Genomic DNA, 21,446 nt, shown 5'->3' on the forward strand with positions numbered 1-21,446 from the left:
ATTAGCAGGGTTGTCAAATTGAATTTATATGGAATAGGGGTGGGGGAATTGAGAAGGGAGCGTAGAAGAAAGGAAGTGGTTTTCCTTTTCTCTTTTTCCAGTTTAGCAATAAAGTCCCTGCCCCCATGGGTAGATTTGTAGATTTTTTTTAAAAAAATCTCTTTAAAGAAATGAGGTCATTTTGGGAAGAGGTTTGTGTGACAAAGAAATGAAACTCCCCGAAACTCCCCAGTAACTTTTTCCTCCAGTGCTGGAGGTAGGAGAGGATTAGATATGTTTTACCAAAAGCTCAGGTTGTAAATCAAGAGATAAGAAGTCTCCTGGACTCACATGGCAGAGGTGGCTTCTCTGGGGTGGGGTGGGGGTTCTCCCCGAGGGAAGATGCTGTGCAGGCTCCTTTCCTGCCCCCTGGTCTCGATGGTGAGGATGTCCCACCTGCCTGAGTGGAAATAGGCTCTTTTGGTTGGCAATTTGTTATACATTTTGGGTTCAGGGAGGGGAACCCAGGTTTTGCGAATCACCCCAAAAGGCCACTTTGATTATTCCCTGGCTCAGCAGTCATCACTAATTCTGCTCTGTCTGTGTTTAATTTCAGACTTTTTGCCTTGGACTTCCACAGCAGGACCCAATCTCAATGCTCTACCTGTCCTTTCTTCATTCTTCTAGTTTAATCTCCAAAGTGAGGTGCAGGCTCCCAAGGGGAAAATGTGCAGTTTCCTTGGAGCACTGGAAAAAAACAGTGGAGATTCCCTTAATGTTTATGTCCATCAAAAAAGGAATTCACCAATTCAGCTTTGCTGATCTTTAATATAGGGGTTGGCGGTTGTGCCTTTATTCAGTATATTAGGTTTCACATGTCACAGTAGTATCCAAGGCGTCTCCGTGTGTAGACAGCTTGGCAGTGGGGACCTGACTCTCTCCTTCATTCACTCTCCAGTTTTCCTGTTCTCCATTAAGTGGATTTACAGATTATATTATTTAGTTTAACTAAATTAACTCTCACAAAAGGACAAGTGGCTTAAAGAAATTGCTGCAAAGAAACAGGGTTGAAGAGAATGCTGATAATCCAAGTACATGCAAACAGGAAGAACACAGCAGAGCTGACCCTTTTCAAGCCACATTAAGAAGTAAAATCAATGATAATGGAATCGCATCTGATGAGAAGTCAACAAAATAATTTACATTCGAGCAGACTATTTGAAAGAGATTATATCCATATCATTAGCAATGATCCTAATCCTAAATAGGCATTCTGCCTTAAGGTACTAGCTAATGATATAAAACAGTCATGATTAAGGAGTCATTAAAAAATGGCTGCACTTTTACCAACTCTTTTTAAAATTGTAGTTTTGCAGTGCATGCATTTAATTTGTAAGTAAGAAAATATGCATGTATTAGGGATGCTTGCTCAGAATACTTTTTACTTATGAGGGAATAGGATCAGAAGAGTTTGGAGATCACTGTTCCAGATAAGCTTTCCATGACAGCCTGATTACTTCATGCACCACCTTGCAAACACGAGACTCACTTTCCCACTTGCTCTGTGTCACTTCCTACAGTGGCCTTGTCCTCCTCGCATACACATACCCCAAGAGGTCCAGTTTCAACCCCTATGTATAGAAAACCTTTTCTGTATACCTGCAATTGAAAACACTCTCCTCCCTCTGTTCTGATTTGCTGCTTCTCATTTTGTGACTCAGGTAGAGATCGGTGAAGGTATTAAAGAGTGCTGAAGTTGTTACAGGAGACTAAGCCCAAAACTTCAGTAGTTTTGTGCAACAAGGGCTTATTTCATCTCATGTCGCATCCTGAGCTGCCTGCTTCCATCTTGTGGCTGTGCTGTCTGCACCATGTGATGTGGTCACCAGACTGGACAGGAAGAGATAAAGTGGCTCGCTAGCTCTTAACCTCTGTGGCCCAGCAATGACACATGCCAGTTCATTTACACTTCATTGGCCAGCACTAGTCAGGTGCCCCTAAGCTCACTGCTGAGAGTCTGGGAAATGAAGAGGAGTTTGTGGGTGCTTGCTAGGTACCAGCGGGCTTACATACCAAATTTTGCTTTAAGCTCCCAAGAACTGAATCTATCTTCTAGTACTCATAGTGCCTTGTATGCTGTCTTATATGTGGTAGAGTACAGTAATATTTTTTCCAATAATATTAATAAGTTTTAAATCACAATACTATCTGTTAATAGAATCATATACAAAATTTGGATAAGAAATATTAGAGGCTGGCTAGAGCATAGCTCATACTTACAAATATCAAAGCAATGTTATTCTCCCCATTTGACATCAGAGTGGTCTGAGTAAGATGCTCCAGATGTGCTGTCCAATGTGGTAACCACTACCCCTTTATAGACATTTACGTTAAAATTTTAAAAAATTAAAAATTCAGTTTCTTAGTGATATTAGCCACATTTCAAGTATTTTATAGTCACAAGTGGCTAGTGGCTACCTAGTGTTTTGCACAGCACAAATATAGAACAATTCTATTCCTGTGAACACATTTGGGACATGATAAAAAAAAAAAAAAGAACAAAAAATAGAACATTTCCATTATTGCAGAAAATTCTATTGAAGGGGTTTGTGCAATGAACAGCCGAGATTATTATAGATTAGGATGTAGATGATGAAAGAAAAAAAGAAAAAAATGATCACACAGAAGTTACTGTTACAGATAATGATCCAGGTAACATTACTTTATGCATAACAAAGTAAATTCAGAAACATTCTGAAATTAGTTCTAAAACCAATTCTAAGCATTTGGTTAATATGGCTTCAGAAACAAATTGCTGGGAGGCAGTGCTGGGATAGTGAAAAAAGCACCGGACTAGGAGTGAGAAGACCTGACTTGTAACCTTAAATCTCTCTCCTTAATTAGCTGGGAGACCTTCTGCAAATCACTCAGTCTCATTCAGCCTTGAAACACATCATTTATAACACTTGAAGCATTAGGCATCATGCTAAGCTGTTATTTTATTTTCTCTAAAGTCCCTCCTGATTTAAAATGTTTCCTTTTAATGAGATCTGTGGATAAAGTACAATTTTTTAAGTAAAAATGACCTCTGTTTTTGTGTATATGTAAAGGTATACAACATGATGTTTTGATAAGTTTTCTTAATCCCTTCTCCTAAATCTGTCTAAACTCACATATTCATTTCCCCAATGTTTCCCCCATTGCAGGAGTATCACCCTCTTTTTTTGAGAAAAGAGCTGCTAACACTTGCATCCCAAATACTTGACATCACCTTCTAGGAGCAAAGCTTTTCTCTGCCTTCAAAAACAGCTGGGAAAGGTGAATCTTACTCTTCAAAATTGGGAACATACAAAAAATATGTAACTGGAGCAGGAATATATATATATATATATATATATATATATATATATATATATATATTTTTTTTTTTTTTTTTTTTTTTTTCCCCATGTAGCTGGCCCCTTTCAGCTGGAACAAAAGACTTGGTCACATCTCATTCCTGCCACTAGAAGAGTGTTTTTAAGAAAGACTCTTTTTGGAGTCTGCCAGATCACACTCTCTCCTATTCAGCTCACCTTTGTTATTAGTCTTGGGACATGCAAAGGGCGTGCTTTGTGTTTTAGGTCATGGAGGCCTCCCTTTCTGGGGCAGCTGCTGTGGCGTGGGTGTCCAGGGGATGAGGCCCGTGTGGCTTTGTCTCACCCTTGGTCAGTTAGTCAGCCAGCCCTCTTGGGATGAGGTGGAGCTGGCCTCCTCCAGACGATGATCGACTCTCAGTTGTTTGTAATTTTCTCGAAAAATAAATACTCTGAGGCAACAGTTTCTCATGATGGGGTCTTAACCCCAGAAGTGTGTTTTGTTGTTGTTGTTTTTGGAGAGTTCCAAAAACATCTGTTTGGAGGAGATTATTTCAGTGGGGACCGTGTATGTCAGCAGTTAAACTACTCAGACACATTTTCTCTCCTTTTTCTTGTCCAAATAACCCTTTAAAATGGACTCAGTGAGGAATTCATGGCAAAAATTCATTTTCCTTCCTCTGCATTGGTTTTTTTTTCTTGATTTCTCCTCTTTTTCTGAGAAAATGCGTAAGAAAATAAGAAGGATCTAGACATACTTTGCATCGCCAAGAAAAATAACAGGCCTTACTGTTGCCTTCACTGAACTTTGCAATTGTACCTGGTTCGTTTCACAGTGGGACAAAGTTACACTGCAGTTAGCTTCTCCAACTTAAGCCTTTTTTTGCCTTTTTTCCTTAACATTAAAACAGAGTTCTCAGATACTTAAATCTTTAGGATTATCTTTCTAGACCAAATGTACTAGGTAACTTAGTCCAAAAGGTGACTCAGTTTCCCCAGCTGCTAAATTAAGATGCATGATATCTCCAGACATCCCCATCTACCCATTGTTTTTGGTTACAGTTCTGCTTTTACAGGAATGGACCCCACATATCCTGTTTTGGGGTCATTAAAGTGGTAATTGCTTACAACTCCATGACGGGGATTAACGGGTTAACTCCTCTCTCCTTGTTTGGATACCTGCATCTTCTCACCCCCTCTCACTCCCCAAATACATTCTTTTCTTCTGTTGCTTTTAAAGGCTGGCTGGTGGCTGGCAGCAGCAGTGGATCTGTTTCCATTTTGAACCTTATAAATTACCGAGGGTGCAGAAATAACAGAAATTGTTTGGCTGGTCCTTGTTAAGCAGGAGGGGGTCTGGGCTGAATTTCCTCAGTAAAACCTTTGCCGATTTTACAACCCAAACACCTCTGCAGCCACCCTGTGCTCATAAGAAACAGCCCTCCCATCCCTCTTTGTCTGCTTGTTCTCTTTTTGCCCTTTATTACTTTGTATTCATTTTCTGTTTCTCTCTCTCTCTTTGTTCCTTTCTTGCCTTCCTGCCTGCCTTCCTTGAAGCATGGAAGGAACACTTGCTATCAGTCTCCTTAAGGAGCTGGGGAAACTGGGGCATGCCATTAACAAGCGAGTTCCCTAAAATCCCATAACTGGGAACTCATACAGTGTCCTATATAAGTACATTATCTCGCTGGGGAAAAGTAGATTAGAGAATTAAAGCAAGTATCTGGAAAATTGGGAGGACACTAAAAGCTTGATCTTTGGTACAGACTTTTCCTCTAGAAATCACCATTAAATTCCTCACTGTTCTATATCACCCTTACTCCAACGCTGTTGGTTAAATACCCACTGGGTACAGAACCCTGATAGGAAAAAATGGGAAAAGGCTACTATTGTGGTTAAATGCACAGAACTTTGGAATCAGCTAACCTGGGTTTCAATCCAGGTCTACAGATATGTAATCTTGGGCAAGTTACTTAACTTCTGAAACTCAGTTGTCACACCTATAAAATGAACATATTAGTCCCGACTTTGCAGGGTTGATGTGAACATTGAAGGAGATACCTTGTGCCCAGAGCTTAGCAGTACCTGGGGTAGTAGCAGGCACCCACTCCCTCCCTCCACCACTGCCTTTCCCAGCCATTCTCACATCCCTTGCAGCTTTCACGAATTGCATGTTGGTAATAACGTGGCCCTTTGATTCACTGGATTGTGTGAAAAAGAGCAAAAGCTCTGTCTACACCAACAGGCAATTATTTTAACTTGCCAGGAAAGAACTTTTGAAAAGTTTCTTTAAAAAATGTCTTTCAAACACCTTTTAGAAAATGTCCCCTTGTCCTTTCCCAGAGCAGTCGAAGAGTCTTATATGTCCTCCAATGTCAAAGTCATGAAGCAAAGAGAGGAAACAAAAATCAAAGGTCAAGAACTCTTTCTTGGAAACCATTCTGAACATCATGTGGGGCCTGGCATCCTAGGTCTGATTTGGAGGGTGCTCGTTGGGCAGAGCAGATGTGGGCCTCTTCCCTCCCTCAGCCGTCAGGCAGAAAGCCAGAGGGCCACAGGGCCTTGGGGAAGGGAAAGGTTTAGGCAAATGCCAGGCACTTCCTAGAACAGAGCAAGAGTTCCCTATGTGGGGAGTATTAGGGGTTGAAAGGCCCAAGACCACCTCTTACAACAAGCTGTGCAGGCAGCTGGAACACAACACATCTCTCAGCTGAGAAGCTTAACTACTTCCCTGATTTTTCAATGGAGACCATAAATGTTCAAAAGAGTCTCTAGTTAGATAAATTGGTCTAGAAGAACTAACATTTTGAATGTATGTCACACTCCTGGAAATATACTGTTAATATTGCCACATGTGCATGGTCTACTGTCCAGATCATTGGAAGGTTGTGTTAAATGTTACCTAAACTCATTCTAATGCCTCCCTGCCTCACGAGGGTGTTGATACGCCTTCCTATTTTGTTAAGGTTCTGTAAACCCATCGGTGAAACACACAGACGTAAAATCTTGGTTTTGGCTAAGCCAGAGCGTGTGTGTGTGTGTGTGTGTGTGTGTGTTAGAATACGTGCTCGCCTATGTGATTTTGATAAATCATTTAAAGATCACAGCTTAAGGGAGGCCAAAGGAATAATGCTATGGAAGGGGAGACGCTCACGTTCTAGGCTCGGGTCAGAGGGTGGTGGTGACAGCTGAGATGTGTCGTCATGGGGCTGGAAGGGCTGCGTGGTCTGAAGCCCCAGAGGAATTGTCGTTGAAAATGTTGTTGAGATGCAACCTGGGCAGTTGCCGAGAGCACAGGTTCTGTAGAGAAGGAAAAGTCTAGAATTCCAGCACCAGGGGCAGAGAGAAGTGGGAGGCAGCAAGCGAAGCTGAAACAAGGCTGTGTGCCCTGAGAAAGCGGGGGCCTTGGCGGACGTGGGACTTTTGGCTGTGCGTGTGGTTGGGGGAGTCGAGGTTGCAGACAAGCTGAGGAGAGCAGGTTGACGCCAGGAATAAAAGGGATACAGGTGCCAGGAATAAAAGGGATCAGAGGGATACAGGGATAGAGCGAGGAAAATCAAAGCAGGAGAGCTTTCACGAGTCCCTGAGACGTCAGGATTCACTGGTTGGTAGCATCCTCCTTAAGGCTCGTTGGGTGTGCATTACACGCACACAGCGCGTCCACGGTCGCCTGCACTGGCCGCATGGCATGCCGCGTGGCTGTGGACATCTGGCGTCCTGCAATGGTAAGAATAACACTGGCCCGTGCCCTGGACGTGGCTGTAGGTCTCAGCTTCTCTACGTCCTGTGCTCCCCTGTCCTTGGTGCTGTTGGTCCACTGGGCAGGGCTCTGCCTTCTTACCACAGCAGAATCGCCTTCTAGCTCGAGGGAAGGAGCTCCAGGGGGCAACTTAGGAGAAGCTTCTTTTAGCCGAGAAATGGCATGAGAGTGTTCTTCGGTCTCCCAGCGGCACCACCAGGTCTCCACTTTGAATGCTGCCAGCAGGGAGCGAGGTTCAAAGCTGGGCCCTGTGGCTATGACAGGGGCATCGCGGACACCCTCACCACGGTCATTTCTGTCCTTTTCTCCCTCACAGCAGTGTCACAGGGGACTGCGGTACCTCTTTGAGTGACCCCGGCGGCTTATGGGACGTTGGCTTTGGACCTTCTGTGACACACCATGCTGCGTGGGATGGCGAGGACGCAGAGAGGAGGGACGCCTGGGGTCACCCTGGCTTACCTCCTCTTAGCCACCGCAGGCTGCTTCGCTGACTTGAGTGAGTTCTTTCCTTCCCTTCCTCGGCCGCCCCTTAGGGAAGAACACTTTGCCCCTAACGTCAAATGGAAGCGTTAAGCGCTCTGCCATAACTCTTTAAAAAGGCCTTTCTCTTCCTGGATTCAGTGAATACTTCATTCCCACTGGCCTTCAGGGACATAAGAATACCAGATGAGAAGTGATCACAATAGCATTAGATTGGTTGTATTTTGGTATTTTACTCATTTCAAAGATATTCTGGAGGAGGGGAAAAAGTGATAACAATAATAGCTGCCTTTTATTGTGCTCTTATCATAGGAGGTCATGGCATTGTTTGTAAGCCTCACAGAAATGCAGAGACAAGTGTTATATTATTAGCTTCTTTTTCAGATGAGGAAACTGAGGTTTTACAAGGCTAGAGTCACATGGCTCAGCAGCAGAGGCAGTGGGATCAGACCCGGGTGTGCCCAACTCCGAAGCCCAATCTCTGGTCTTTACGACACACTGCCGCTCATGTGCCCGGGGACAAAGACAGGTTGGGACATGGACAAGACAGTAGAGTTACTCAGAGAAAGATCAACTCCTTTGGTGCCCAACTCTGAAAAACTGCCTGAGTGCTATGCTTCTGAAAAGGTGATGTTGGTTTTTGGGGGGGCATCGTTTCATTGCTGCATTCCCTGTTCTTCCTCCAGACGAGGTCCCTCAGGTCACCGTGCAGCCCGCGTCCACTGTCCAGAAGCTCGGAGGAACTGTGATCCTGGGCTGTGTGGTGGAGCCTCCGCGGATGAACGTCACCTGGCGCCTGAACGGGAAGGAGCTGAATGGCTCAGATGATGCTCTGGGTGTCCTCATCACCCATGGAACCCTAGTCATCACTGCCCTCAGCAACCACACCGTGGGACGCTACCAGTGTGTGGCCCGGATGCCTGCGGGGGCTGTGGCCAGTGTGCCAGCCCCTGTGACGCTAGCCAGTGAGTCTACGCCTTTGAGTCTCTGCCTCGTGCAGTCCCCCCTCCCCTCTCACATTCCCCTCCCCCACTCCCCTCCTGCTCCACCCTTCCTGCCCGCATCATTCCTAAAAGGGACCTTAACTGCTGAAATTTCATATGAGAGAACGAACGGTAGCTGCCCAATGATCCCCAGTGGTGGGGGACACCTGTGTCCCTGGGAAGCCTCTCTCTGAGTAGGGGCTGTGTCTGCAGCGTGGCTACAGAGAGGGAAACTGGTCGGTGCCCTCCACGTGGCCGAACTGTTTCTGTGGCCCCAGAGCTGGGCCGTGCTGTGCCCTTCTTCTCAGTCACCTGTGGCTTCAGGTGCGGTGTGCCAGCTGCCCAGTCGCCTCCCAGCCCCCTTGCTCCGTTCTCTTCAGTGCTTACAGTCAGAGCTTCAGCTGGGGCAATTTGTAGTCCGAACAGAGCCTGCCCATCCCAGATCTGGCTTCCTGTCTCGGAGGACCAAGCGTACTCCAGGGGCCTGATATGTAAGTACTAGAATGTGATGAAAAGGAAATTGTCAAAGAGATAAAGAGAAGAGAAGGAAGGAAGAGATCAGGTGACAGTTCAGTCAAAGAGAATGACAAAACTTTATACTACCATTTCTTTTTCTTTTTTTTTTTTCAGTTTTGCCATTCTTTTATTTATGTTATTGCCTCAGTTTATTAAAATCATCACGTCTGTAGACATTCTATTTGTGATATGGAATCAGTGTTATCTCTGATCTCTACTTTCTCTGATGATTACATTACAAATAACGTAGGTGCTCAGGCCAGCGTATGGAAAGCAAGGGCCAAATGGCTTCCAGGGTCCCTCTCAACCGAATAATTCTAGTGAATTCCATGTTCATGCACTTCCTGCCAGATTGTCCGCATGACTGCTCTTATTTCTTTTATGCTTGTGAAAGCGAGGCATAGTTTTTACAAAATAACTTAAGTAGTGTATCTTGTAAGGACCCAATGGAGCAAAGCAGGGGCCACATGACTCAACACAGTCACGGCTGGAAGAGGAGTCTTGTCCAGGACAGTAGTTCCTAATTGCCACCCTAGTCTCCCCAACTAAGCCCCATTGTATTCGGCCAGATGGACGTGGGCAGCAGACACACCACCTCTGTGTGTGACTGCCACCTGTGTGTGCTATGTCCCAGGCACAATACGTACATTATCAGTTTTCCCACCCATGATACATATGGGATCGTGAGACTTGACTGAAGGCAGCCCCAATACCCATTCTTATATGCTGAGCCTAAAGAACTGCCTCCAACTTGGCCCCTTTCCTAGAGCCTAAAGTGTAGAAAATAGGGAAACTTGTTGAGACTATAGTGGAATTTGCCTTTAAACTCTGAGAAGATTTCCAGGACCTGTTCCCTCATGACTTAGCAGTGCCCCTCGTCCCTGAAGGCCCTGCCTTGGGCTTCCACGTCACCGTCGTCATGGCTCTCAGGGGTGACGTGGTTACAGGAGGTCGGTGTGCCTATATCATGGGTCCTACCTAAGGCAGCAAACTTCTGAAATGCCCCTCTACCCAACCCAGGTGGGGTCCTAGGATGAGTGAGGCGTGAGTGCTGGGAGAAGAGTGGGGAGAGATGGGGAAGTGGAAAAGCAAGGGAGAAAAGCCCCTCCCTGCCCTCGGGTCCCAGATCTCTGGAGAAGCCTCGCTCCGTGGGAGAGTGAGCGGAGGCTGCCGGCAGTATTCCTGCCTGCTTGGGAAACAGTCAAGCAGCCCTGCCCTTTCCGCAGGGGAAAGGCGCGGTGTGTCCTCAGCTGCCTCTGGGCTGCATGTTGGAGCCACACACAGGGAGCCACCCCCCTTTGTGGCAGAAGGAGCCCCCATGGAGCCTGGGTGCTGGGCCCTCCCCTCCAGCTGTGCGTGTGCATGGGGAGGCCCCGGGAGGCTTGGGTGAGGAGGGTGGAGGGTGGGAGATGTGGTCATCTCATCACATCAGGAAGGGCTGAGGTCAGAGCTGTACTTCCTACCTCCACTTTAATATTTTAAAATTATAATTGTAATTGCATTATAGAGGGTTTAGAACATATATAAAATGTACCCTATGCCCACCATCTTTCTACAACCACCATTATCTTTTGGAGTATGGCCTTCTAGCCTTTATCCATACCCACAGTTTTACATTGTTGCAATGATGTCATTATAGAAACTGAACATACATTCTCTATTCCTATTTTTCCCCCAGATATTATATGATAAGCATTTTCCATTGGCCATATGGCCATAATTTACTTTTTCTTTTTATTGAGTATGAAATATGTACAAAGTACACAAAGTGTACTCATCCTAAGTGAACAAGCGATGCATTCTTTTTCATATGTGTGCACCGTGTATCCATCCCTCCAGCACGTTGCCTCATGCCCCTTCCTCGTTAATCCCTCCTCCCAACCCCCGCCAAGGATTATGATCCCAATTACTAATGGCCCTAGAACTTCACCTTCCACTGTCATGTACCGAACCCTTTTCCTATGTTGCTGGGCAATTAGGGCGCTTCCTGTGTTTTCCTCATTACAAATGAGGAGCGCCTTTCAGCAACGCCTGTGCCCTTGAAGGGCACTGCTCACCCAGGAGGGAGGTTTCATCTGCAAATGGGCAGCACGCGTCTGTGGAGACTCAAGAAATTCCATAACCGCTCATTGGGCCTAATTAGGAGCCAGGCTGAACCTTTTATTGTTTGGAGAAGGGAGAGTTGGAGAGTGGAAGATTTATCTTGGAGCCCTCCTCCTGCTTCAAGGTGTATGTGTGTGAGGAGAGACAATTTATAGCCTTTATTTTTAAAATATTCCTGGCTGCTTGTTTCTCTGGTGCTTGAAGGGATCTGCAGTTGGCAGAGAGGACAAAGGGAAGTGTCTGGTTGGAACCCAACAAGGCACAGTGAGAGAAGAAGGGGCTTGTGCAGAAGCTGAGCGAGACTTGTTTGAAAGCCAAGAACTGTTGGCTTGTCACTTAGACATGAATCAGAAGTGAAATGTTTGGGCCTGATGAGAAGGAAGGAGAGTGCTGGAGCTGGGGAGAGCGGGCCCTGGGGCTGCGCCATGGAGAAGAGGGAGTTGCTGGGGTGGAACTGTGGCCTCCCAAGCTTGGAGGAGGCAAAGACGGGGTGGCGGGAAGGCAGCGGGGGAGTTGGAGGCGAGAGAACGGGGTGCTGTCTTTGGGTTAATGCCACTGGGGGATTTGGCCCGGACGCAGCCGTTAGATTAAGTTTCTGAAAGCACATTCCTGAGCAGAATGGGGACTGTGTTTTGCTGGTTGGCTGATGTGCGAGGGAGGCTGAGCGGTAGGTGGGATTACCCGAGGCGGGGTCTGCATTCAGAGGAGAGGCTGGGCAGTGGCCTGCCAGCGCGCTGCACCCACACCCTTGCACACCCTTGCACACCCCACACGCTCAGCATTTAACTTCTAACTCCTACAGATCACTCGGAGCTTTAGGCGAGGGGGCCTAGGGCCTGACTCCAGGGCTTGGGTGGGAAGGAGGCCTTTAGCAGAACTTTCCTGGCCTAGCCTCCTCTACTCCAGTGATGGGAGCTGGGGGTCTCCTTGGACTTTACCCCGCCTGGTGCCATCAGCTCTTGGTTTCCAGGTAAAAGGGAGCCAGAAGACAAGAGCCACCTGAGGAGTCTCACCCGTACATTCCCCTCCCCCAGCGCCCCCAATCCAGGTTGTCCTGGCCATGTGGATGGTGGCCGCCCTCATGGTCTGGTGAGGTGCCCGTCTCACTCTCCTGTGTGGGGAATTTTTCCTTTCCTGTTTAACCTAAACTTTATTTTTGTTAAGTGTCTCTTTCTGCTAGTGCCTCACTTCAGATCACCTTGTCTGATTTTTCCTTTTTCAAATACTTTTGACTTTGAGCTCCTTCCTTGCACTCCCTTTCCCTTTCTTTTTGCAAGCTTTACACCAGGCGGCCAACCACTCTACATGGCTCAAAATGCCCACACTCTGCTCCTGAACCAACAGCAGACACTGCCGGTAGGTGCCATCCTCCTTACTGGACCCCGATTCTGCTCAGATCTGTTCTCGGCACAGCGCAGCAAGTAGCCACAGCCGCCCCTTCAGAGCCGGCGCCCAGCACGGAGCCTGTTCTCCATCCCTTACCTCTAGTCATCTTCCATTCAGATAAACTCCCACATAATCTTTTATTTTTAACTTTTTTCCTATTCTTTAATTCTCCCAATTTTCCGATCATCCCTTGGTCTCAGTCATAGTTGGAAATAAAATAGGTGGTAACTGCGTAGTTGCCTAGAATTCTATACCTGGGAATTTTAGTCTTCAAGCTAATGGGAAGTCTTAAGTTGCTGCTGGTATAATTTTGAACAGATCCGCCGCCCTCCTGCAGGCCTCCGAGCGCCAAGACCAGGCATGTACTCCTGGTGGTCACCTGTCTGGCATCAGAGATCAGCAGGCGAGGCGGCCAGCAGGAATGGAAGAAGTCCCCTTGGGTAGCCATCCTCATGACTCTGTGACTTTGAGGACAGGTCAGAAGGTGACCACGGGCCCTTTGTTACCATAAGTAATGCAACCCATGAATGAAATAGAGAGCCAAACTGGTCTAATGAAGAAAACAAGAAACTAAAAAAAAAAATTTTTTAATCCCAGGTTTAAGTCTTAACTCTGCCACTTAAGAGTTACACGAATTGGGCAAGTCACTTAATCTCTAGATTGCCACACCTGTGAAATGAGCATAATAATAATTATACCACCAGCATCATGGGTTTTTTTTTTTTGAGGATCAAATGAGTAAATGTGTGATCGTAGAATTTTGGAAACATTTTAGCAATTCCAGGCTTTATTCCTTCACCCATTTGGTCAGCAAGGATTTGCGGAGCGTCTCCTTGCAGGAATGTCCAGCCCTGTGCTGCCAGTGCCATTCTGGGAACAACCTTTAGGAAGAAAGTCCAGGGCGTGGCAGAGCTTCGAATCGTAACCAGAGCCAAGGGAGGACTGGCTTGCTATCAAGAGGGAATGAACCCATTTCCTGTGAGTTTCTTAGCTCCCTATATACGAGTATTCTCCAACCCAGATTCCCAACTCCAGCCGCCTTCAGGAGCAGCCATGGTGTGGCGGTGCGTTGTCACTGGAGCCCACGGAGCTGCCCTCTGTGCTTCTCTGGGCGCACTGCTGCCCACTCCTCCGTGCAGACGGCACTGGCTTGCGCTGCAGGATGGGCTGACCTGGCCCTCAGCACGGCAAATTCTACACACAGAAACCATGTCTCCTTTTGCTCAGTTCCCCTTACTTGTCATTCCCATTAGACCTGCTTCATCGAGGTCATCTAGATTCTGCCCTTGGACTAGAATAGACCATTAAGGACCTCGGTAGACACGTCTTTCTTAAAATATTTCTAGTTTCCTTTATCCCTGTATTGGTCAGGGCTTTCCAGAGAAGCAGAACCAATAATGTATATAATATATTTAATGATGTATAGATAATATATATAACTATATATTATACAGAGAGAGATTTAAGGAATTGGCTTGCATAGGCTGGAGATTCAGGTAAGAGTTGATGTTACAGTCTTAAGGCAGGAAATTTAGGCAGAGTTTCTGTGTTGTCCTTCTCTGCGAAACCTGTCTTTGCTTGTAATGCCTTCAACTGATTGAACGAGGCCCACCCCCACTATGGCGGATAATCTGATAATTTCAAAAGTCTACTGATTATAAATATTAATCACATTTAAAACATACCCTGCCAGCAACATCTAGACTAGTGTTTGATCAAACAACTGGTGACCATTGTCTAGTGAAGTTGACACATAAAAGTAACCACCACAATCCCCCATGGTCCACCTTAAGTGCACTCTCTGCCTGGGGTGGCTTAGAAATGTGTCCCTTTAAAGACAATGTGAAGAATTAGATTCCTCCTTAAGTCCAGTTCCTGAAATCATTAATGGCTCCTTTAGACTGAGAGATTTCCACATCGCCAATGCAGTGGTTATTCCTTAACCTTTATGGAGCCATGAGCTCCATTTAGGTCTCTGGGTGTTTTAGAGCTCAGTGTGGGTGGAGCTGCACCGTTGGAAGATACAGACACAGAGACTGTGGCCCCAGCCCTTCTCAGAGATGCTTTCACTGTTTGCAGTTTCATGAAGCCCTCTCGCCTCGGCATGGGTGTAGTGTTAAGAGTTGCTTTGGTTCCAGCCATCTCAGCCAAAATTATAGTTTAATTTTGGCAATTTCATGAAGATCATTTCTTAATTCTAATTTTCCCCAGTTTTGATTTTTATTATTTTTTTTTATTCTTTTCTCCAAAATCAGAGAGCAGAAAAATCTTAATTTATATATACACATATATAATCTGTATCTTGAGTTTTTACTTTACAAGCTTATGTTTTAAGGTATATATTCTTATAAGCTACCTCAAATCCTGTGTAGAATTGAGGGGTGGAGAAGATGAAAAGAGAAAAAACAAGTAAGGAAGAACTCAAATCAATCAATACAAATAATTTATCTTTCATTTCTATCACTAGAGGGTTCTTCCGTGAATTTGTTTTCTTACCACAATTCATAACCTAGCCTCTTTCATTTAGTTTCCTCTTTGGTATCTTACTATCTAACAATGTGTTCTATTCCTAAAGACTTCCGTTATGTAAGAGAAGACGATGTTCATGGTCCCACGTGAAAAGTAGCAAAGTCTCTGTTCTCCAGTGCTGACTTCTATATTTGGATGTTTGGAGGTTGGTGTTCTGAGAATTGGGAAGTGTTTAGAATTTCTAACAGCACAGTAAGACCTGCTCCTGGCCATTGAGGACCCTTCAGTCTCATGCAGAAAGTGGAACTTGGTTAACACATTAACTGTAAAGAAAGTCAGCCCCAAGAGTTGCCTGACAGACGTAGACAGATTTTACTGGGAACTCCGAGGCTAGCAATGATGCATTTCCATTTCGGGGGATTGAGGAAGACTCAGGAGTTGTACACCTTGAAGAATGTGTACGAGACGACCTTCGTCTTTAATTTTTTGAATCCTCACATACCTTTTCTCAGACCTTTAACAACTAAATTCAGCTCTCAGCGTTGTGTACTCGTACCTAGGCCCAGTGCAGCTCCTGGGGTGGTGCAGATGCTTCCACCATGAGTTTCATTTCCATAGTGAGATATTTTCATAATGAGCTCGATTGAATTCTTAATCTAGCCACCAGCTAATTGTTTTTTTCTTGCTACTCCATCCTACGCCTGGCTCCCCCCATTTCTCACTGTTTCTCATCTCTTTTCCCTTTGAGTGTGTACATTTTCTGACTAAGAAAGGAAACCTTCGAGTGTTTTCTCTAGCACCACCTCCTTTCCCCTGAGTCTGGTTCCCCCAGCCAGGAACTCCCTGACAAAACAAGAAGGAGCCATTCGCTCCAAATTGGAAAAACATTTGTGTGTTGGCTTGGGCGTCAGGGAAGCCTGTGCAAGCCTTTTGCTTTGGGATGAGGGGGTGGCAGCAAGAAGAGTCAGAGGTGGGGGGAAGCAAGCACGGGTGGCTTCCTGAGCCGCCCCAGGAGGGGGGAAGGTGGTCCGAAGCTACAAACTGGGGCTGAGCGTGAGTCTGTCTTTGCTGGGAGAGACAAGCAGACAGCTCCACGTGGAGAGATGTAGTTTGAAAAAGAGAAGTAGCTTGAGCTTGAAATTCAGTTGTTTTATACATATGTTACGTGTGTTTTACTTTGCCAATTGGGCAAGAACATTATTGAAAGACAACTTAGACCCAAAAGATGCTGAAGCCACTTGAACATCTTAATAGGAAATGAATAAGGAATATCTGATAGCTTTAGGCAAAAGTTGTATTAACCCTTTCTGTTTTCTATGGGATACAGGCAGAAATTCACACCTCACATGAATTTCCCCTGATGTTCTGGGGAAATCAAATGGCATTGGCAGCACTAATCCCATTAGCCCTGGTGCAAGCACCCAGACACCCTATGGCATAAGCTCCGCTCAGGGCACTGAGGCCCCGCCAGCCAGGGTTCCCATGCTGTATTTAGCAAGGGTGACTACTTACCAAACAACCTTAAGTCGACAGTGCATCTTCTAACCGGGACACACTTACGAACTCTACACATGCCCCCCTCTCCTCAATACATTCTTTGCACTCACAGCCACATGCTTAAATAAAATCCTAGGTCCACTTTTCTGAGCTAAGAGGAAAGGGGAGGGCCACATAGTGTGTTGGATTCATTGAGTCAGAACAGACTTTGAGGAGCCTTGTGTACCACAAGATGAGGGAAGGATTGGTTAGCTTGCTTGAAATTGCAGGACTCCTGTAAGAAACATGTTGCGAGATGGTTTCTTTAAAACGAAAAAGAGAAAACCAAGAGGGCAAACATGTCCCTTGGCTCCCCTGTTTTTTTGTGTGTGGAAGAGCTTTAGCGATTTCTACTTTGACCTTGTTTTCAGACTTTCAACCATTTTTGGAATCTGGTAATAATCCTGAGACCCAGAGGACAGTGAGTCTGTCCTACAGAATGGACGAAGTGTTTACGTCTAAATTAAAGGAAGAATCACTTAATAGTGAGAAAAATGTAAGCAAAAGAAAAAAAAACTTGCTGAGGTAGAAACAGCTTATTTTTCTTTTTGCTATAGGGAGAATTGTGCTTAATAGCAGGACACTCACGGCGTATCTCTCAGGCCCACTTTCCGTCTCTCGCTTTCCCCTCGCTTTTGCAGAGGCTTCCATCGGCCGGCAACATCTTCCTTCCCATCCCTTCCTCAGAAAGGTCCCACCGTCCTTGGGCTATTAATTTTTGTCAGTTTTCAAGACTTGAGGATCTTCTCCAGGAATCTTTCCTTGGCCCCCTCCACTTGGCCTCCAAGTCTAGAGCAGGGTCCCCTCTTCCCAGCTTCCTTAGCGTGCCGGGTCCACCTCGTCACCCTCTCCTGCCAGGGCCTCTTCCCCTGGAGGGTGGGAACTGTTATGCACCTCTGTGTCCACAGAGCTTTACAAGGGCCCGGCGCACAGTAGGCCTTCCGTGAATGTCTTGAAAGAGGAAGACTCCCCAATAAAAACTGTTTAAAGTCTAGAAAACCAAAAAGGGCATGCAGAGGGTAAATGAAGATGTCAAGATTTCTTCACCAAAACCTGATCTATTTGAAGGTTTCAGGAAGTCCATAAGAAAGGACAAAGCAGAAACTCAGGATACAAACAGGTTGAAGATACAAATAGGTTCAGGAAGGGTTTAGAAAAATTGATGGATGTCAGAGCATTAAAACACTATTTAAAAGAAATGGAGACGTTAGGAGGAACCTCCAAGGGAGATGCCGGTGAACGTGGCTCTGTGTCCTGACAGATCCCACATGGGGTGGTGTCGGAGACAATGGGTGTATGGGATGGATGGGATCCTTAGCCCCGCTGCTGATGGGATTGTGTGGTTCCCAGGTGGACAGGGAAAAGAGCAGGGACCACTGTGGACCCCACTGTCCTTAGGAAAGTGCCCCATCCCTCCCAGCTGGAGTTCAAAGCACTCATCTCCGTTCTCCCTCTGAGCTCCTGGGCCTCCATTTTCTCTCCCTGCTCTTCCTGTGCCGGCCGCCAGCCGTGCCGAGGGCTGTGCCAGCATCCAGCTCTGGCTCTGATGAGTCCAGACCACCAGGATTCACATTAATTCTCCCATTGCAAAGTCTGTAGTTTATATTTGGTTGATCAGAGAAATATGTGTGATGTGGGCTGCTGGCAAGCAAATCTTTTTTTCCCTTCTTCTCTCTTTCTTCAGTGTACTTTTTTCAGACTATTTCGTTCCTTCATCTGGTCCAAAAGAAACTCCCTGGTCCTGCTAACCAGCCCTACCTCACAGCAGCACTGAAGTCAGATGCACGAGATGGTCTACAGACATCTTCTGTGTTCATCTGGCTGCCAGACCCCGTGCAGACGTGGCTCCCATCTTTGATTTGTCTTTGAGGATTAATCACATTTCTCATTCTCTTATGTCTTTTTTAAAAAATATTTTTAATTGGTTCAAGCCAAGAAATTCCTGAAGCTTTAAGCCAATTCATTGCAAATCATTTAATGACATTGCAAGTGGGTTCTTTTTCTTCCCTCTCCTTCTTCCTCTCCCACTCCTCCCTTTATGCTGCTCTCTCCTGCTGCCCACCCTCAGCCTTGTCCCTCCCGTCTTCGCTCTGATTTTCTGCCCTCCTCCCCCAGTTTCTTTCGTCTTTCCTCCATTCTCAGCTTTTCCCCACTGCTCGAATCTGGGTGCAAACCTCATCTCTACTCGAAGGGAAAGAAAGAGACAAGATTTAGCAATCAACGTGTTTCACATCTGCAAAAGTTTTTTTTTTCATCCCTCCCCATGGAAACTCTTTTATTTAAATAAAAGAGATCATGGCTTGCTTTCATCAGAAAGTATGTTTGAGAAATTTTCTGTCATGTTTCCATGGCTGTCAGGAGAGAGTTTGGGAGCCAAAATTATTTGTGCAATTGGATGGGCAGAAAAAAAATCCCAGAGAGAGCAAACATGTTTATCCACTCTCCCAGCCTGTAAAGGGAGGAGCAGTACTCACTCTGCCGACCCCGTTTCTGAGTTTTTCTGTAGACAGCGGTGGCTGGTATAGGCTGCCTTATGCCGGTGGAGGTGGTGAGGACTATGCTAGAGGACATCACACTTGTGAATTATCATGCCCTGCCTTGTCTGTTAGATTAAAAGCTCCCTGTGGCTAGGAGCTTTTCTTCTTTGTCTCTTCTTCTGTGTATTTTCTGCCATGCTTGGCAGGACAGATATTCTACAGCACCTGGCTGGCTAAATGAATGACTCAGTGATGCCCGGAGGGATGGTATTGCATCGGATGCTGACTACAGCACATGCTGATGTTGCCCAGCTTTGTGGGCTACCGTGGTCATGTGCCAGGGCTACAGACTGCTGAAGGGCTTAGTCACTACCCCAAACGCACGGCTTCTGAGATGCTGCCCAGGCACGGTAAACCCCAGCCACTCAGCAGGCGCCAGGCTCTCTGACCTCACCAGGGCACCGTCAGGCTCCAGCCTCCGCTCTGTGTGTGCAGTCGCTCCACATCCTCAGCAAATGACTGCTGTGGTTTTTCACTTGCATTTTATTTTGGAGGAGTAACTTTGGGGTCATGCCAAGTCATGGTTCCTCGGGAGACTTGGGGGTCAAGCATGATGTTGTGATTCGATGCTCATCAGAGAAGCAGTTTGGGGCACAGGAGAGCCCCCACATTGCCAGAGGCCACACAGTGAGGCAGTGCCAAGGACCCTTTGTCTTCTAAGACTTCTAAGTCTATCTGTGTAGCCATTAGCCAGAGGCTTGGCCAGAGAAGGCTCTTAGTAGCTGTACTTACCCTGCACCTTGGCCATCTCTCAAAAGGGGACTGAGCATGCCACTGGGTAGTGCTACGTTAGGGCAGAATCTCTCTGTGCTTTGTAGCATTAGCAACAGGTGCAGCAGGCTGCCGCAGGGACAAGTGGAGGCTTAGAGGCCATGAGAGCTGGGGAGTAGAACCATCAGGCAGCCCAGAAACTTGCTGAGGGCCCTGAGGCTGCCAAGCCAACGCAGCAGGATTGCCCAGCGAGCCCCGTGCGCTGCCCCATAATCTGGCGGATCCCATCCAAACCTCCGCTGAGGAGCACAGGCTTGTCCCATGATCCCTGTGAATAGGCAGGAAGGTGGGATGGGACTGTACGTGAGACACACCTGCATGGGTGCAAGGCCATGATTTGTGTAGGTGTTCACCCGAGCTCGCGGATATGAGCATTTTGGTAACTCCATGCAGCATCTAGCCAAAGACAACGTCTTACTTGACTCCTTACTTAAACAGAATTGAACTTTAATTTGCAGCCAAAGAGAGGACTTGGAAAAAGATCAAATGAGGAAACCCCTTGAAAGTGATTGTTAGGTTTATGAATTACACTGGAGGTATTTAGCTAAGACCCAGCATTCTCTGTAACTGGATACGTAAAGTCCACGAAAATTAGAGGATAAGACTGCAATTAAGACTTGACAGTTTGTTATGAGAATGCATGAATATTCACCAAATATTGAAATTTATTTGATAGCTTTATTGAACCTTTTATTTATAAAGGGAGGATGAAAACTAGAAGGTAATGAGAAGTTCAAGAGGGACTCGAGATAAAATGGGTCAGATTGTAGTTTTCACGAGTGATCCTGGTGATGGGAGCCACACCCATGGGCCTCGGAAAGCCTTTTATTTGCTTCCTATTTTTCCCACGGCCAAAAGGGCGTGTGCCTGGTGTACCCTTTGAACAAGAAGAGGAAGCACAGAGTACATTACAGGAGGTGTCTGAACAAATCCCTGTAACCTGTGCATCTAGGCGTCCTGCAGAAATGATGTATCAGAATACACATATTCCCTTTGGAAACTGAGCTCCTAGGAGGGAGAAACCGGGCAGGGTTCTGCATGGAGCCTAAAATATGGGCTTTCTCAGAAAGCACAAAGTTCTGTGGCAAGTAAAAAAGGTCAGTAAACCCAAGGATGGCCCCAAGGAGCAGAACTTGTGACCTGTCGAGAGCTGAGAAACAACAGGAGTGGGCTTATGGCATTTGATTAATGCGGACAAGTTAATGAAGTAGCTGGAAGAATGCACAAAGAGAGGATGCAAAAAAGGGGTGTGAGGGAAGGTAAGAGGATTAAAGCTGCACAAACATTCCCTGGATTTCTCAAACACACCAGCCTACAGGCAAGGGCAGGTGTCCTGTCAAACCATTTCCCCATGAAACCCTATCCACCTTTCTGCGGGGGAGGCCTGCTAACCCCGTTTGTAAGTTTGTAATGGAAGGGCCTACCCCTTATTCCACCCAGCGAAGCAGACTGAGCAGCCCGGGCCTCGCCAGGAACCCAGCCAGCATGTGACAAAGGGACCTGGGAACAGGCTGGTTTCCTTCGCAAGCGCCAGCAAGAGCTCCTCGCTGCATCTGCCCATCTGATGGCC

General features: G+C 46.3%; 1 protein-coding gene across 2 annotated transcripts in view; it reads left to right on the forward strand.

Annotated features, from left to right (window-relative positions):
- BOC (BOC cell adhesion associated, oncogene regulated) overlaps nt 1-21,446 on the forward strand; it is a 71,294-nt gene that overhangs the window by 29,534 nt on the left and 20,314 nt on the right. For both annotated transcript variants that reach the window (XM_012787502.3, XM_012787504.3), the window contains exons 2-3: nt 7,412-7,591; nt 8,262-8,540. In XM_012787502.3, the coding sequence (XP_012642956.2) occupies nt 7,495-7,591; nt 8,262-8,540 (376 nt within the window). In that variant the 5' untranslated portion in view covers nt 7,412-7,494. The remainder of the gene's footprint in view (nt 1-7,411; nt 7,592-8,261; nt 8,541-21,446) is intronic.

Source organism: Microcebus murinus, chromosome 1, assembly GCF_040939455.1.
Source record: "Microcebus murinus isolate Inina chromosome 1, M.murinus_Inina_mat1.0, whole genome shotgun sequence".
NCBI classification, from domain to species: Eukaryota; Metazoa; Chordata; class Mammalia; order Primates; family Cheirogaleidae; genus Microcebus; species Microcebus murinus.